A 16,502-nucleotide genomic window follows, 5' to 3' on the forward strand; every position below is an offset into this window, starting at 1 on the left:
GAAAGTGATAAGAGGAATGTTGTGAATCTTAAGCGATGGTTATGGTGGATGAGTCGGGGAGATCAGTGTTTTTCAGGGAGTGAATTGGAAGAGGTGTGAATGTATAGAGTGCGGGACAGTACCCGTGACACTGGCTACTGGCTGAGGTCGGGTTGATGGGACTGGCAGAGGCGGCGGAGAAAGGTGTGGTGTTGGTGGAAACGAGAGGGAAGGGTTCTCGCTGGATAGGATGAGGAGACACGACGCAAGTTTGGTGTGTTTAAGTTCCGGCAAGAAGTTCTTCAAGGCATCACCGCCCCAGTAGTCCATCAGTCTGTCAATGAAGGGGTTTTTCCCTTGACAAGAAAATGTAGGATTTTATCGTCATTTCGGTTATTCCACATTAAGATGAAGCCACGCGAATTTTCCTCCCTCGCTCACCGAGGACAAGGTCTACGGGATTCGCATGTGGGGAACAAGTGCGTCCAAAATATCATGGGAGATATTAACATTCTTTTTCTTTAACTACTCATGACTTTAGCCCACACAAACACCACAGAGGGCCTAAGGACGGCAGCCAGACTTGAGGTGATGAGAGACTACCAAAAGTGCTCCATTCTTTTTAATGATGAAATATACAACTGGAAGAAAGATTATGTACCTTTTCTTGAGTTCATAATTTTTTTTTATTTCCTTCATTCACGATGAAATGAAAACATGCAGCATTAGTGAAAAATAATAACGTGGTCTGTGAGATGCCTCAGTAATACTTCTGAACGGTGTAGTCGTCCGGGGCAGCAGCGGCAGCAGCAGCCTGCTGATTGTAAAGACGGAAGAACTCGGCTTTGGCGGCCGCTACTTCGGGAGTGTCGCTCACCTGTGTGGGCGCAGTGAAGGGTGCATAGGAGGGGGTGCCGTAAGCAGAGTGGGACACTGCAGGAGCGGCATAGGAAGACTGGGACACATGCACGGCGGGAGCACTGATGGAGTGGGACACCCCTGCAGGGCCACTGTAAGTAGAGTGCACAGCGGGAGCGGGGTGGAAGACATGCACGGGGCCCGCAGAGCCGTAAGAGGTGCCGTAGCGGACGGGGCGGCTGGCACGGATGGCGTTGATGGTGTTCACCTGGTCCTGGTAGGTCCTGAAGAACTGGTCTCGAGCTGCCGCCACCTCGTAGGTATCAGAAACAGGGATTATCTTGCCACCAACGCCGGCTGGGACACTGGAGGCCAGCGGACCCACGTAGCGGGGCTGTCCGTAGCCGTAAGAATGGGTGCCATGGGCGGGAATGCCGTAGGTAGGGATGCCGTAGGCCTGATGGGCGGAGACCGCCACCATCACTGCCAAAACAACCTGCAGAAGATAAACGAAGACTTACAAAAGTAGACGACACTTTCAAGGCACCAGTAAGTGCTCGAGCTTCTATCACCGTCGGTGCTGAACACGAGGTGTCAGGAAGGAGAGATGCTGCTCTCCCTCTGTTTTCTTGAAGGTGTGCATGGTCAAAGTGTTATATAAAAGGAAAGGAAGCAGCACCACCAACTGAATACATTATTTCCACTGCAGCTCATTCTACAGTTTGCACCACGTTACCAGAGTCCTCATGGCGCCGCGGAGAGTGGAGGAAGGAATGAAGTGAGGAGCGGTGTCGAGCTGTGGCACACACTTGCTGCTCGCCGCTTTTATATTCTGCTCGCCGCCACGTCCTTCCCGCCCCTCCCGGGCTCATGACTCCCACCCTCCAAAGTCGCGACCGTAACGGCCTCCTTTCATTTCTTTCTTGACGATGTAATCTATTTCGGTCTTCCCCGAAGGCACTCTCATCGACCTATATTTACCGAGGCCTGTCTTTCCGTGGGACCCGCCACAAACACGCCGCCCATGCAACACGCGCGGGTACACACGAACATTTATGGCCTCACCCACAGAGGCCCACACACCCATGGTGATGATGAAAATATGATTTATGTACCTTATTCGACTTGGACTAAATTCGCATTCATGATAATGACGATGACGACAACAACGACGATGAGTTTTGTGTGTATGTGTGTGTGTGTGTGTGTGTGTGTGTGTGTGTGTGTGTGTGTGTGTGTGTGTGTGTGTGTGTGTGTGTGTGTGTGTGTGTGTGTGTGTGTATGCGTGTGAGTGTGTGTGTGTGTATGCGTGTGAGTGTGTGTGTGGTGTGTGTGTGTGTGTGTGTGTGTGTGTGTGTGTGTGTGTGTGTGTGTGTGTGTGTGTGTGTGTGTGTGTATGCGTGTGCGTGTGTGTGTGTGTGTGTGTGTGTGTGTGTGTGTGTGTGTGTGTGTGTGTTAAAGTGCTTGCAAGGCTGAGAAGCAGGAGGAGGAAGCAATAAGCAGGGGGATGATAAGCAGACAGCAGCAGAACCCATGACTGTTACAAGGATACCTATTAAGCCATTATCCACAAGCAGCTAATGAGATGAAGATGAAGAAGAAGAACAAGAACAAGAACAAGAACAAGAACAAGAACAAGAAGAAGAAGAAGAAGAAAATCTCACGACTGAGTTACAAAAAAACACTCAATTTCCCATATCAAAAATTAATGTGAATTTTCTCTCTCTCTCTCTCTCTCTCTCTCTCTCTCTCTCTCTCTCTCTCTCTCTCTCCTCTCTCTCTCTCTCTCTCTCTCTCTCACGATCCGTGGAAAGAACAGGAGTAAAGTAGAAAATCATAACGTTTGTACATACCAAAACACAGACGGCATTTGAAAGCGAATGTCTTCCTCTTCCTTAGTCACTTTTGTCTTACCTGGAAGAAGAGCGATAGAGAGTTAAGTAATAGCAAGAGATATTGATGATGGTGGTGATTAATGATGATGATGCTGATGTTTAGGCGCAAGGGCGAGCACAAATAGGAAACGATTGCAAAGGTGTAGACTGAACGAGTGCGATAACGGGGAAGAGAAGAAATGTCAAGAGATACAGAAGATAAGCAATAATGTGGAGGAGAAGGGGAAAGTGGAATGAGTGAAGGATGAAAGGTGAATGAATTGATGAAAGGTACTAGTGTCAGAGGAAGGAAGGGATGGCAGAGGAAATGAGGCACGTGAGAAAGTAATGATAAGCTGACTCACTGATTGAAAATTTTGCGCCTCAATAAGGTCGTATGACACACTGAAGAGAAAAGACAAGAAAATGCGGTGGTTGCGTGGCGGTGACCTATGCACTAATTACAGGTAAGGTAACAAGTATACTAGTCACAGGCTTTACAGGAGGGAAAGCGAGGTGTTTTAATAGGGAGGCTGGTAAGTGGTGAGGTGTGCGTATAACATAAGACTCCCCAGGTAAACTTTTCCTATTAACATTTCATTGCCCGCGAAAAAAATATCCCTTAAAATAATTATCGCCATAATTTGGGTTAGGTCAGATTAGGATATTTTTCCGTGTATTACTTTTCTTCTGTATTTTTTTCGTTTACTTTTTTTTTTTTTTTTAAGGAAGATAAGTATAAGTAGTGGGCCATTTTTTTTTTTTTTTTTTGTTGCTCTTGGTCGGCATCCCTCTTACAAGAAAAATAAATAAATAAATAATTGAAACTTTCGTAGAAGAGCCCCCGTGGGTGGAGTGTGCGTTGAATCGAAAGGAGAGCGCGTGACATGAAGTGGCTGAAGAGGCGGTGGAAGAGAATGAATATATGGAACTGAGGTTGTCGTTGAAGGAATGCTTAAAGGAGCTTGTAGGGAAAGGACATGTCAGGGTGAGGAAAAAGTGAGGAAAAAAAAAAAAAAAAACGTGAAAAGTGAGGGACACAAACTCGTAAGGGAGACGATGAAAGGAAGATGGGAGGAAAAAAGTAAGATGGTGAGGAAAGTAAGAGTAAAGAAAAGCAAGTACAGTAGTATGAGAACAATAAGTAAGTTTAAAAATCGTACAAAGGAGAAAAGTATTGAGGATTAGGAACGGAAAGGTGGGTGAGAAAGTAAGAGTGATGAAGTGGTGAGGGTGAAAATGTTGTGCGAGGGGCGGGGTGGAGGTGGTGTCTGGGGGGAGAGGTGTAATCGGAAATAACACCTTGATTACAAAATTGACGTGTGAGGTTAGGTTGCTGTTACCTGCCTGCCCCTCCTTGCATGTGTATGACCCCGTGACCTCACCCCTCGCACCAAGGTCACGCGGAGGAGGAGGAGGAGGAGGAGGAGGAGGAGGAGGAGGAGGAGGAGGAGGAGGAGGAGGGAGACAATTGACAATGAGAACGTAATGGCGGAGAAAATAAATAAGAGATCCTCTCTCACATTCTCTTTGGTTCTTTTGTTACTTCTCTCTCTCTCTCTCTCTCTCTCTCTCTCTCTCTCTCTCTCTCTCTCTCTCTCTCTCTCTCTCTCTCTCTCTCTCTCTCTATCTGTCTATCTATTTTTTTTTTTACTTGTGTGTGTGTGTGCGTGTGTATGTGTCAATATGTATGTATGTATGTATGTATGTATGTATATATGTATGCATGTATGTATCTATCTATCTATCTGCAATATATTTCATGCTAACACTATGATCAGTAGTAGTAGTAGTAGTAGTAGTAGTAGTAGTAGTAGTAGTAGTAGTAGTAGTAGTAGTACTAGTAGTAGTAATTATCAAACCATTCTCTTAAACTCACTCTTCTCACGTGACTCAAGCTCCACCCTGACTCTGCTTCATTTGTTCACGCACATGTTAAGATTTCCAGTAATGCTGAAAAAAAGGGTAAATAAAATAGTGTAATTACGGGCTGTGGACGAAAGCAATCCTGTTTACAGTTACCGAGGATCAAAGAAGTGTAGAAGTTATCATTTTTTTTTTTTTTTTTCGTGATGGGAGGAATAAAGAAAATACAAATCACGGAAGAAAAGAAAGGTTAGGAAGAATGTAAGTGAAAAAAAATAAATGCAATTTTGTGAAAGAGAATAATGAGTGCGGCGTGAGGAAGGCGCGCGTGCACACATGCACACGCGCACACACACACACACACACACACACACACACACACACACACACACAAAAAAAAAAAAAAAAAAAAAAAAAAAAAAAAAAAAAAAAAAAAAAGCCTGGAGGGAAAGATATCGAGGTGGTAATCGTCAAGCCACACGTTCAATCCGCGCTGGACTCCATTTGCTTGGGATGGTTTAGGCACGCCGGGATGACAAATGAACTACAGTCACGCAATTGTGTCACGTTTACAAGAGACCTTGTTACGAACCCTGACTCTGGGACGCAATTACATCATTCGAGCTCCCATAATATAGCCTTCCCATATTCCTCCATTAATTTAGGGCAAACTTCAGGCAAATATTTAGACTCGAGAATGCAAGACGCCCGCATACCGTTGGCGTGACCTGCTTACCACATCACCAAAGAGGAAACATAAAGGATGGAATTAGGGAACAGGGGGGGGGTGAAAATTCATTAGCGAAGGAAGATACTGAAGTTTAAAGTTACAGGAGCGAATAAATTAGTGAAGTAGTACATCGTGGTTAGGCGAGAAAGAAAGGAGTTTAGCTCAAAAGAAGGAAATAAAACAGAAATTTGGACCAGTGAGGGGGAGGTAAAGAAATTCGTAGCTACGTGGGTAAAAAATGAATATGTAATTAAATAAGTAAATAAATAAAATAAAAATGATAACATAAAACAAAACAAAATAAAAAGTATGTAAGTAATAAGTAAATAAGTAAACGAAAGAAGAGAAACATAAACAAAACCGTAACTGGGGAGGAACAAAAGGAAAATAAAATAAAATGAAATAAAATAAAATAATAAAATAATAAACAAACCAGTAAATAAGTAAATTAATGAGTAAACAAAAAAAATATAAAAATCATAACTAGGGAAGAACAACGAAAATAAAATAAAATAAAACAAGAAACAGAAAATAGTAAACAAACCAGTAAACAAGTAAACGAATGAATGAAGAAAAAAAAAACTAATTGGGGAAGAACAAGAAAAATCAAATCAAATGAAACAAAATAAAAACAAAACAAGAAATTAATAAACAAAACCAGTAATAAATTAGAAAACGAAAGAATAAATAAACAAATAAAAACCGTAATTGGGGGAAGGACAAGGAAAACACGTAGGTAGCAATGATTCCGTGGTGTCCTCTGTGGTTAGCGCTCAGGTGTGTCATTTGCTTGTGCTACCCCCGACTAACTACTGCTTGGCGTAACAATCGCGTCTAAACTATCCGTGCAGCCTCAGCCAGCGTGTGACGAAGGAACAAGACAGGCAAGATATGTAAGAGACAGCAGCGGCATTAGCAATCGCATCTCCCACACAGAAGCCTTCACCTGCAATCAAGGACCACAGAAAATGCACTCCTTTCATTCGTCTCTTTACCCGTTTCTATTTCAATTTATCTGGTTATTCACTAATTTATTTTGTTTTATTTCTATTTCTATCTTGCTTCACAACGTTCTATTTTCATTAATTACTTCACCTACAATCAAGGACCAAACAAAATGCACACTTTTCATTCGTCTCTTTACCTGATTTTCATTAATTAATTTATTTTATTTCTACCTTATTTCACTTTTTTTTTATTTTCATCAATTAATTTATTCATCTATGCAGATTATTAGCCAGTTTGTTTACTTTATCTTTTTATTTTTGTTCTGCTTCCATACTTTCCTTTTCTTTATTAGCTCCAATGAAGGTCGCTGGACAGAAGTTAGTCAGTATGTTGATTTAAAGAAGTAGAGTGTATTTCTTATCCTTGACGCCCTCAGTGCCATGCCCTTCCTCTCTGCCTCTCTGTCTCTCCTTTCCCACCCTTAAAATCATATTTTTTCCCACCCCACTACTGTTCATCTCTCTCCTTACCAGATTGGACTCAAGCACAATCAAAATCATGCACACGCACCTTGACGCCACTGAACATTATCATTATATATTTTACCATTAACTGAATAAAAAAAAAATACAGGTAAAGATGCCCTCAGGTGTGCTTGCCTCAAACAATCTTAGTATGAACCACAAAAATAAATAAACAATAATCCACCGTTAGCAGCGTGGTGAGGGTGTGTGGTGATTGGCGGGCGCGGTAATGTTATAGGTGCAGGGAATTTCCTTCTGAGCCGCATCCTTCACGCGGCGCGAGTTTGAGATGACATGACAGAATGGATCTCACGAGGTTAATGGAGACTGACACACGGCAAAAAAAAATAATGAACAAAAAAGACTTTTCAACAGAATATCCCAAGGCTGAGGGAGGTGGAGGTGGAGGAGGCGTGGTGGAAGGTATATATGACGACCTCTGCTGTCCGGTCGGCACAGTTCCACTCGAGCCTTCCCGACACACCCGCCACCAGCAGCCGTGCACACACTGACGCCATGAGGACTCTGGTACTGGGCTGCTATCCTCACACGTGCACACACACGCTGCGGGAAACCTGATAGATTTTCCAAATGAATCAAAATTTGTCACGCTGATCTATCGAAAAAATGTGTTGATTTATTAATGTGCTGGCAACAATGCTTGCTTATGACACTTTATATTCAGAATATCTTTACATGGCACACAATAACTCCAAATTATTTTTCCTGAAAAATAATTCTGGCTTAATGCATCTATTCCACGCCTTGTGTACAGACTGTCTTATGTATCCGAGCAAAATGATTTACGGAAATATTGGATGTTTTCTGCAGGTTGCTTTGGCAGTGATGGTGGCGATCTCCACCCATCAGGCCTCCAGCACCCTCACCTACAGCAATCCTGGCCCCGCCTATGGCAGCCACGCACACGGCACACCCACCCATGTCACCCGCTTCCAAGGCAATGCCATCCATGGCAGCCATGCCTACGGCTACGGTCAGCCCAGCTACGTAGGTCCACTGGCCTCCAGTGTCCCTGCTGGCGTCGGTGGCAAAGTTATCCCCGTGTCGGACACCTACGAAGTGGAGGCAGCCCGCGGACAGTTCTTTAGGAGCTATCAGGATCAGCTGAACACAATCAACGCCATACGTGCCAGCCGCCCCGCCCGTTACGGCCACGGTAACTATGCTCCCCAGCCCTCTTATGGCTCTGCGGGGCCCGTGCCAGTGGCCCACTCTGTTTCCGCCCAAGCCGTGCGTGTGCCCTACTCCACCTACGGACAAGCCAGCGCGCCCGTGCAGGTGAGCGACACTGCGGAAGTAGCAGCCGCCAAAGCTGAATTCTTCCGTCTCTTCAACCAGCAGGCAGCCGCCGCCGCCGCCGCTCCCGATGACTACGCCTACAACAGTCACTACTGAGCCACTGCCATCTGTGAACCACATAAGAACTGTCACTCAGAACGGCGATATAAACTTTTGATCAAATAGTAAATATATGAACACTTGAAGTAGAGCTTATAACCTCTTATTTCAATGAGAGAGAGAGAGAGAGAGAGAGAGAGAGAGAGAGAGGAGAGAGAGAGAGAGAGAGAGAGAGAGAGAGAGAGAGAGAGAGAGAGAGAGAGAGAGAGAGAGAGAGAGAGAGAGAGAGAGAGATTTAACTTAAAAGGAAGAGTATCCAGATAACTACAGAACTAAATTGGCCAACCTGATGTTCGACAAGAGGTAATAAAGGACTTTTCTTCCTCTATTCTAGTTTTCTAACTTTTGGCTAGCCTCCCTTGACGATGGAAAAAATAATGGAAGTTCTCCTCTTTCTTGAAATTTCCGTGTTGTCAGATATTAACCCTATGCAAGAAATTTGTTGTTTCTCTCCACTGCATCTTCGTCGATCAGGTGTAGGACTTCCCCTTCGACTTCCTTCATCGACGAATTCGAGAAACTCCTGCCTCAACTACACCCGCGAATTAGAAGAACACAAATTTCCCTTCCTTGGTGTCATGGTTCACCGCCTGAGGTCTTCCTTTTCAACATCAGTCTACGTGAAATCAACAAGCCTCGGCTTCTGCCTTAACGGGAAAAGCGACTGCTCAGAAAAATATAGACATAGCGTCATCAACGCTTTCGTTAAGAGAGCCCTCACACACTTCTCTTCATGGAAGGCAGTAACTGCTGAACTAAAGAGAATATCCCAGCTCCTCACCAACAACGGCTACTCACAGCAAGAAATTGAAGAAAGTAATACGCCAGCACCTCGACAACTATATATGTGACAACCCGCCCAAGCCAGAAACACCATGCATCACCTTCTTCTACAAGAACACGATCTCATCAGCGTATAAGGACGACGAAAAGGGAATAAAAAACATCATCCACAACAACGTTTCACTGGTCAATACAGGCACTAAGCTCAAGCTCATCATCTACTACAAGATCCAAAAAACCCGCCAGCCTAGTCATGAAGAATAGCAGTCTCTCCAGACTAAGCCGCTACAAGAAGTGAACGTCGTGTACCAACACACATGCACTGTTGGTGACTGTAGTCACCTAAATTCCAGGTACATCGGCTTAACAACTACATTCCTATCAAAAAGAATCACACCACACCTCCAGGATGGTGCCATACGACGACATGACATAAATGAGCACGGGCTCATCCTTAAGCGATGCGATATGGAGGAGACTACAACCATCCTCTTGAAAGAGAACGACACCAAGAGACTGAAGATAACTGAAGCAGTGTACATCCACTTGGAAAAACCGGCCATCAACATCCAGCAACAACCTGAGCTCTCACTTCCTTCTCAGCAGCAATCATCTTGTGGCCCAACCAGGGGCTCATTGGCCGCTTCTGCAGGTAACCTAGCCGGGCGCTGACCGGTTATCTGTTCCTATGACGTTTTCCACAGTTTTTCCACACTTCTCCTGAAGATGGTCTTACATAGACAGAAAGACGTATTGACAAAATTAACTTTGGTTCACTCCTCCACCAACCAAACCCTGACGAGCGCACCCTTGTGCGAAAAATACAAAATACACTGCACAAAAGAATAATGCACGTCTCGCTGTTGACTTCAATAGTACATGCACTCAGAATGGCCTACTACCAATATATATATATATATATATATATATATATATATATATATATATATATATATATATATATATATATATATATATATATATATATATATATATATATATATATATATATATATATATATATATATATATATATATATATATATATAATGAGTTAGAACAGTCAGGAAGTTAACAAAGAAGTCTAAAAACAATTACGAATTAAACGTGCCTAGCTAGGTGTAGACTGACCCTAAGGGATTCTATCAGGTATATAGGACGAAGAACAGAGATATAATTAAAAGGCAGCTGATCGTAGAGTTGGTTAGTTTTGGGAAAAAGATGAATAATATTTTGAGCAAGTATTTTTTAAGTTTTCACCCATGAAAACATGCAGGAAATGTCGGATAGTGAACAAATTCTTAGAGCAGAAGAAAATCAGAAGCTGTATTTCCGTAACTAAGGAGATAGTGGAACAGGAGATTGATAGCCTGAAAAAATTCAGGTCACCAGGAGCGGACGAAGTTTATCCCGAGCGTACTTAAGGAATGCAAAGAGGTTATTAATGAACCGCTAGTTTCTGTCTTTAGGAAATCGACTCACAAGAAGTACCGGTAATGTGGAGGCAGGCGAATGTAGTACCCATCTCTAAGAAAGGAGATAAAACGTTAACGTCTTATCATAAACCTGTCAGCTTAACTTCAGTTGTAGGTAAAATAATGACATTTAGACAAGCATAATTTGATAAATCAGTCACAGAATGATTTCACGAAGGGGAAGTCTTGCCTTACGAGCTTGCTGAGTTTTTAACAGTGACAATTTTTACGAGGAAGCAAATGCACTAAAAATGCACTAAAAGAAATGCACTAAAAGAAACAATGGATAAAGAAAGATTATCCAATAACCTAATCAAGGATACAAAAATGTTTTTCAGTAAGTAAGATTTGCAGCAATTCTACATTATACTTACTTATTTACTGGTTAACGTTTGCTTGGAAGAACGTCATAATAATAATACTGATTCACAAGAAAGACTGAAAACTACCCCTGTTAGGATGTTTTAATAGCTGATAGCAGATGTGTAGGCATTGGTAGATCTATCAAGAGGTATGAGGAAGAGAAGCAAGCTTTACACCAGACGCTGGTTTGATCAACTAGCCTACTAGCCTGTGTGCTGTTCTGTAAACAGACTGCTTGTTTTTTGTGTTCTCAGGTCATTACAGTAGAATCATTTACTGAATGACACTTATCTGTTTTCATCATCATTAATCTGACATAACACGTCATCGAATCTCATTCAGTACAATGGCTGACGTTTTCAACTGGCCCAGCACTCTATTACTTAATGGCCAAAGATTATAAGGAAAGCCTTCAATTATAACCATCAAAAATTATTTATACGTTAGTCCATTCCAGCAAAACTCATTTTGAGGTAACCTTGATCAACGTCTACTAAGAACATGCTAGGTTGTGTCTGCACAAAAAAAAAAAAGAGAAAATAGTGCAAACTGAACAGACCAATAAGTTTAGTGTCAGTGGTATACAAGATATTCACAAAGGTGTTCAAATATATATATATATATATATATATATATATATATATATATATATATATATATATATATATATATATATATATATATATATATATATATATATATATATATATATATATATATATATATATATATATATATATTACTCATAGAAATAGATACAAGCAACAACAGCAACAACAACAACAACAACAAAAACAACACACACACACACACACACACACAGATAGGGCAGAGGAAAAGAGAGGGTGACTGGAGTGACTCGGGCAGAGAGGACGCAGGAAGGAGTTGGAAGGAGCAGAAGAGGCGGATAAGGTTATATATCTTGTAGTAACGGGGCACTGACACACACACACACGCGCGCGCGCGCACACACACGCGCACGCACGCACGCACGCGCACACACACACACACACACACACACACACACACACACACACACACACACAAGTAAAATGTAACTTAGCTCCAAAATAAGCCCAAATAACACGTAAGGAAGAGAGGCAGACATCCTTGTTGTCATTTGAGGCTCCGCCCACAGCCGCCATGACGCCGTAGTCTGGCCAGATTGCAATATTTTTTTCTATTTCCTTAATTTATATATTTAGGCTTTTTAACAAGTTTTTATGGTTTGTAAAAATATTTCGTGGTGTTGTGAGTGTTTCCCGTGCCAGTGTTAAGGGAAACATGTCGATTATGAGGTTATTTCAGCGTAAATAAGTGTTGCTTTTTACCGTTTTTTTTTTTTTTTTCATATCGCCAAACAAAAAAAAATTATTTCAACCGCTAGGCAAGATTTTATGGGCTCAAAAAATAATTTATTGTTTTTTAAATGTGTTGTGATGCTGTTGAGTGAAATATGTGGACTTTTAGAGGGATTTTAGGCCCGTTGAAAACTTGAAAAGTTGACATTTTTAAATTATTTATTTCTTTATTTCAGCTGCTAGCTAACTTCTGATTGTTTGTAAAAATAGTTTCGATTTTTTAAAGTGTATTGTGTTCGTGATAAACGAGATTTGTGGACTTAATAATGTTTTTTTATCGTGTTTATGTTCCAACACTTTTTCAATGAGTTATTTTTAAATAGCTTTATTATTACTGAAGCTTGAAATATTTTTATATGCTCAGTTTTAATTAAAGTTTACGCCCTTTCATAATATGTAAGGCATTCCGGCCTAGCTCCATTTTTGCGAGGGGTCATTTTCAAAATAATTCGCGTAACGTAAATATGGCGTGACGTCATCAACTAGTGGGGTCATATGGGGACAGAGATCCGGGACCCCTGCCCCCACTCCCTTCCAGTCTCCCTACTTTATAGTTGTGTGTGTGTGTGTGTGTGTGTGTGTGTGTGTGTGTGTGTGTGTGTGTGTGTGTGTGTTACGTTACTACAAGATAGGTAACATTATCCACGTCATCATCCGTTCCCTCCTGCTCGTGTCACTCCAATCAGCCTACCTTTTACCTGTGCCATGCCTGCCTCTGTGTGTGTGTGTGTGTGTGTGTGTGTGTGTGTGTAAAACTACCGTAAACTGACCCAAGCACCATATTCCCTAAGGACATTTCCACAACCTACGTGACCTTATCATATACATAACATACAGTACTTACAAGGCTGCCACACTGCACACGCTGAACAGACGCAGTAATAAGCCGTATGAACACAAACTGTACCGCTGCATTGTCTTGCAAACGTAATACTGAAGTAAAATAATCCCAGTAATAGTATTGTCACCCCAGCCGGTCACCGTGACACCCACCAACAAACTGAAGTCTCCAGCTTGTGTTTCCTGCCTCTCTCGCCCCCCCCCCCCTCTCCAAAACAACCGTGACGTGCCTCGATAGTATTGGCCAGATACACACACACACAAACACACAAACGTCACAGGAACGTCACTGCAAGGGAGCGTGTGCACCAGTAGCCCTGCCTGTAGCAAACACACACACACAAACATATGCACACACACGGACACACACACAGCCAACTATGTAGTTGAATGGGTGTGTGGGTGAATTAGTGCGCGAATGCGTGGGTGGTTTGGTGTGTGAGTAGGTGGATTGGTGTATTGTGTGTGTGTGTGTGTGTGTGTGTGTGTGTGAAGGATAGGGTAGGAAAGGTTAGGTTAAGAAGAGACAAGGAAATACAGTAAATATGAATGAAAGATACGTTTTATTTAATACTTATTTTTTTACTTTTAATAGAATGCCCTGGAGGTGTGTGTGTGTGTGTGTGTGTGTGTGTGTGTGTGTGTGTGTGTGTGTGTGTGTGTGTGTGTGTGTGTGTGTGTTGTTGCTGTTGTTGTTGTTGTTGTTGTTGTTGTTGTTGTTGTTGATGATGATGTTGTTGTTGTTGTTGTTTGTATGTATTTCTACTATTGGGTCTACTTCGTGGCTGGAAGAGGATGGGGAGGAGGAAAGAGAGGAGGTGGTCTTCTCATTGTCTCTGCCACCGCCAAACAAGCCTGGAGGGACAAAATTATTGTTACTATTTTTACCTCTTTTTATTTATTTACTATGTTTCTTTGCTATTAAATGCCACAAAATTGCTCTTTTACTACTACTACTACTACTACTACTACTACTACTACTACTACTACTACTACTACTACTACTACTATTGTTACCGCCGAGCGGGTGACAGAGGTTGTTGTTGAGCAAGCGTATGCTAAAATAACATGATCTGTGTTATGAGAAGTAAAGTGAACTAGTATATGAAGCAAGGCTGACACTAAGGATATTAAGTTAATTAGAGCAGAGATTAAGGAAAGCGAATTCATTATAGTTGTTAACTGTAGTAATGCAGATGTGTGAGAGGAACTAGCTATGGAGAGCTTAGCTGTAGAGAGGTAGTGAGGGTCGTGTTTACGTGGTAAAGTTGATGACATGAGCGTAGGGTAGACAAGACACAGAGGGATCTCCGTAGAGGAATGAGTCATCCGGGAACTATTGCTGACCTAAGGGTAAGACGGGCGGGCGTGAGGCGCCGAGGGCCAGCAGGAACGAAGCCCGGAGGGACAGATTCCTTTGTACCGCCACCGAGTTAGGCTGTGACTACAAGGCTGTGAGTGCAAGACGCTCGTTCTTCTCGCTTGAGCGACGTTGCAGGCAACCAATGATAGCGTCTCGCTTCTGTAAGTACACAACCATGAGCACACAAATCACTCCTTGGTAGTGTGTAGCCTCTGCAAGCACACAAGCTGACCCTTTGGTGGTGTCTGCTCTGTAAGTACTCAACCATGAGCACACAAATCACTCCCTGGTAGTGTGTAGCCTCTGCAAGCACGGAAGCTCACTCTCTGGTGGTGATGTCTTGCCACCCCTGGTGATGTCTTGACCCCTGCAAGCACATAAGCTCGCTTCCTTATGAAGTGTGGTCTCTGCAAGCACACAAGATCAATCCCTGATGGTCTCTGAGCGCTGCAAGCACACAAGCTCACTCCCTGATGGTGTCTTGACCCCTGCAAGCACACAGTCTCACTCCCTGATGGTGTCTAATCCCTGCAAGCACACAAGCTCACTCCCTGATGATGTTTTGACCCCTGCAAGCACACAGTCTCACTCCCTGATGGTGTCTGGTCTCTGCAAGCACACAAGCTCACCCACTGATGAAGTCTGGTCTCTGCAAGCACACAGTCTCACTCCCTGATGGTGTCTGGTCTCTGCAAGCACACAAGCTCACTCCCAGATGAAGTCTGGTCTCTGCAAGCACACAGTCTCACTCCCTGATGAAGTCTGGTTTCTGCAAGCACACAGTCTCATTCCCTGATGATGTATGATCCTGCAAGCACACAGTCTCACTCCCTGATGAAGTCTGGTCTCTGCAAGTACACAGTCTCATTCCCTGATGATGTATGATCCTGCAAGCACACAGTCTCACTCCCTGATGGTGTCTGATCCATGCAAGCACACACACAAGCTCGCTCCGTGATGGTGTGTGATCCCTGTAAGCACACAAGCTCACCCTCTGATGGTGTCTAGCCTATGCAAGCATACAGATGCACTTCCTGATGGTGTCTGATCCCTGCAGGCACACATGCTCACTTCATGATTGTGTCTGCTCCCTGCAGGCACACGAGCTCACTCCTTGAGGGTGCCTGATCCCTGCAAGCACACACGCTTACTTCCTGATTGTGTCTGGTCTCTGAAAGCACACCAGCTTACTCCTTGATGGTGTCTGATCCCTGCATATATATATATATATATATATATATATATATATATATATATATATATATATATATATATATATATATATATATATATATATATATATATATATATATACACACACACACACACACACACACACACACACACACACACACACACACACACACACACACACACACACACTCACACAAACTCAACAGCTACAGTTGGAGAGTGCAGAAAAGGGCGTGCAGGGTCATCCTTGGCCCTGCATACACCACCTATGAAGAAGCCCTGAACACCCTGAAGCTGTCCAGACTATCCACCAGGTACAGTGAGGCTCTAGAGAAGTTTGGAAGGGGACTTCTGAATCATCCACGTCTCAGAAACATGCTGCCGCCTGACGCGCCTCGCCCTACCCGTGCCACCAGACACCACAATAAGATAACGCCCCTAAAGGCGCCTCGTACGAACCGGTACAGACTCAGTGCGATTCCCACCATGGTGCGAGCCATCAATCAATAGTCTCTTCTAGATTTGACTTACCTTTAGGATTAATGTCAAGTATTTCCCCACCCCCAATGTACATTTTCAGTTTGTTGACTGCCTAAAGAATAAACCGTTTATTATTATTATTATTATTATTATTATTACACACACACAGCTAGGTGGATTGATGGATAAGTGTGTGGGTGGTTTGGTGTGTGGATGCGTGAGTGGTTAGGTGCGTGGATAGGTGGTGGAAAATATAATATTTGTAGTTTTGTATCATTCTAATTTATGGCAAGAAATTTAATACACAAATAAATAAATAAATAAATAAATTCATAAATAAATAAATAAATAAATAGACAAACATAATTGAATAACTACTTTTCATTCAATATAATAATAATAATAATAATAATAATAATAATAATAATAATAATAATAATAATAA

At 42.6% G+C, this 16,502-nt stretch overlaps 2 protein-coding genes across 4 annotated transcripts in view; one reads left to right on the forward strand and one right to left on the reverse strand.

The window, feature by feature from the left end:
• Positions 1 to 586: 586 nt before the first annotated feature.
• LOC135105854 (cuticle protein CP1876-like) overlaps positions 587 to 16,502 on the reverse strand; it is a 50,530-nt gene continuing 34,614 nt past the window's right edge. The window contains exons 1-3 of one of the 3 annotated variants that reach the window (XM_064014478.1): positions 13,025 to 13,158; positions 2,691 to 2,751; positions 587 to 1,333 (exon numbers count right to left, since the gene is read on the reverse strand). In XM_064014478.1, the coding sequence (XP_063870548.1) occupies positions 740 to 1,318 (579 nt within the window). In that variant the 5' untranslated portion in view covers positions 1,319 to 1,333; positions 2,691 to 2,751; positions 13,025 to 13,158 and the 3' untranslated portion in view covers positions 587 to 739. Of the gene's footprint in view, positions 1,334 to 1,573; positions 1,730 to 2,690; positions 2,752 to 13,024; positions 13,159 to 16,502 lie in introns of those variants that run through there. The other 2 variants (XM_064014476.1, XM_064014475.1) reach the window with 2 other exon arrangements.
• LOC135105442 (cuticle protein CP1876-like) lies at positions 7,177 to 8,284 on the forward strand. The gene is made up of 2 exons (XM_064013572.1): positions 7,177 to 7,307; positions 7,611 to 8,284. The coding sequence occupies exons 1-2, from the start codon at positions 7,209 to 7,211 to the stop codon at positions 8,193 to 8,195; spliced, it is 684 nt and encodes a 227-aa protein (XP_063869642.1). The 5' UTR covers positions 7,177 to 7,208; the 3' UTR covers positions 8,196 to 8,284.

The sequence above is a fragment of the Scylla paramamosain genome, chromosome 12, assembly GCF_035594125.1.
Source record: "Scylla paramamosain isolate STU-SP2022 chromosome 12, ASM3559412v1, whole genome shotgun sequence".
NCBI classification, from domain to species: Eukaryota; Metazoa; Arthropoda; class Malacostraca; order Decapoda; family Portunidae; genus Scylla; species Scylla paramamosain.

Excerpts from the sequence above, each read along its gene's own strand:
- LOC135105442 (XM_064013572.1), top strand. The coding sequence starts at position 7,209 with ATGACGACCTCTGCTGTCCGGTCGGCACAGTTCCACTCGAGCCTTCCC. Across the intron at positions 7,308-7,610 it reads CTGACGCCATGAGGACTCTG|GTTGCTTTGGCAGTGATGGT; the intron begins GTACTGGGCTGC and ends TGTTTTCTGCAG.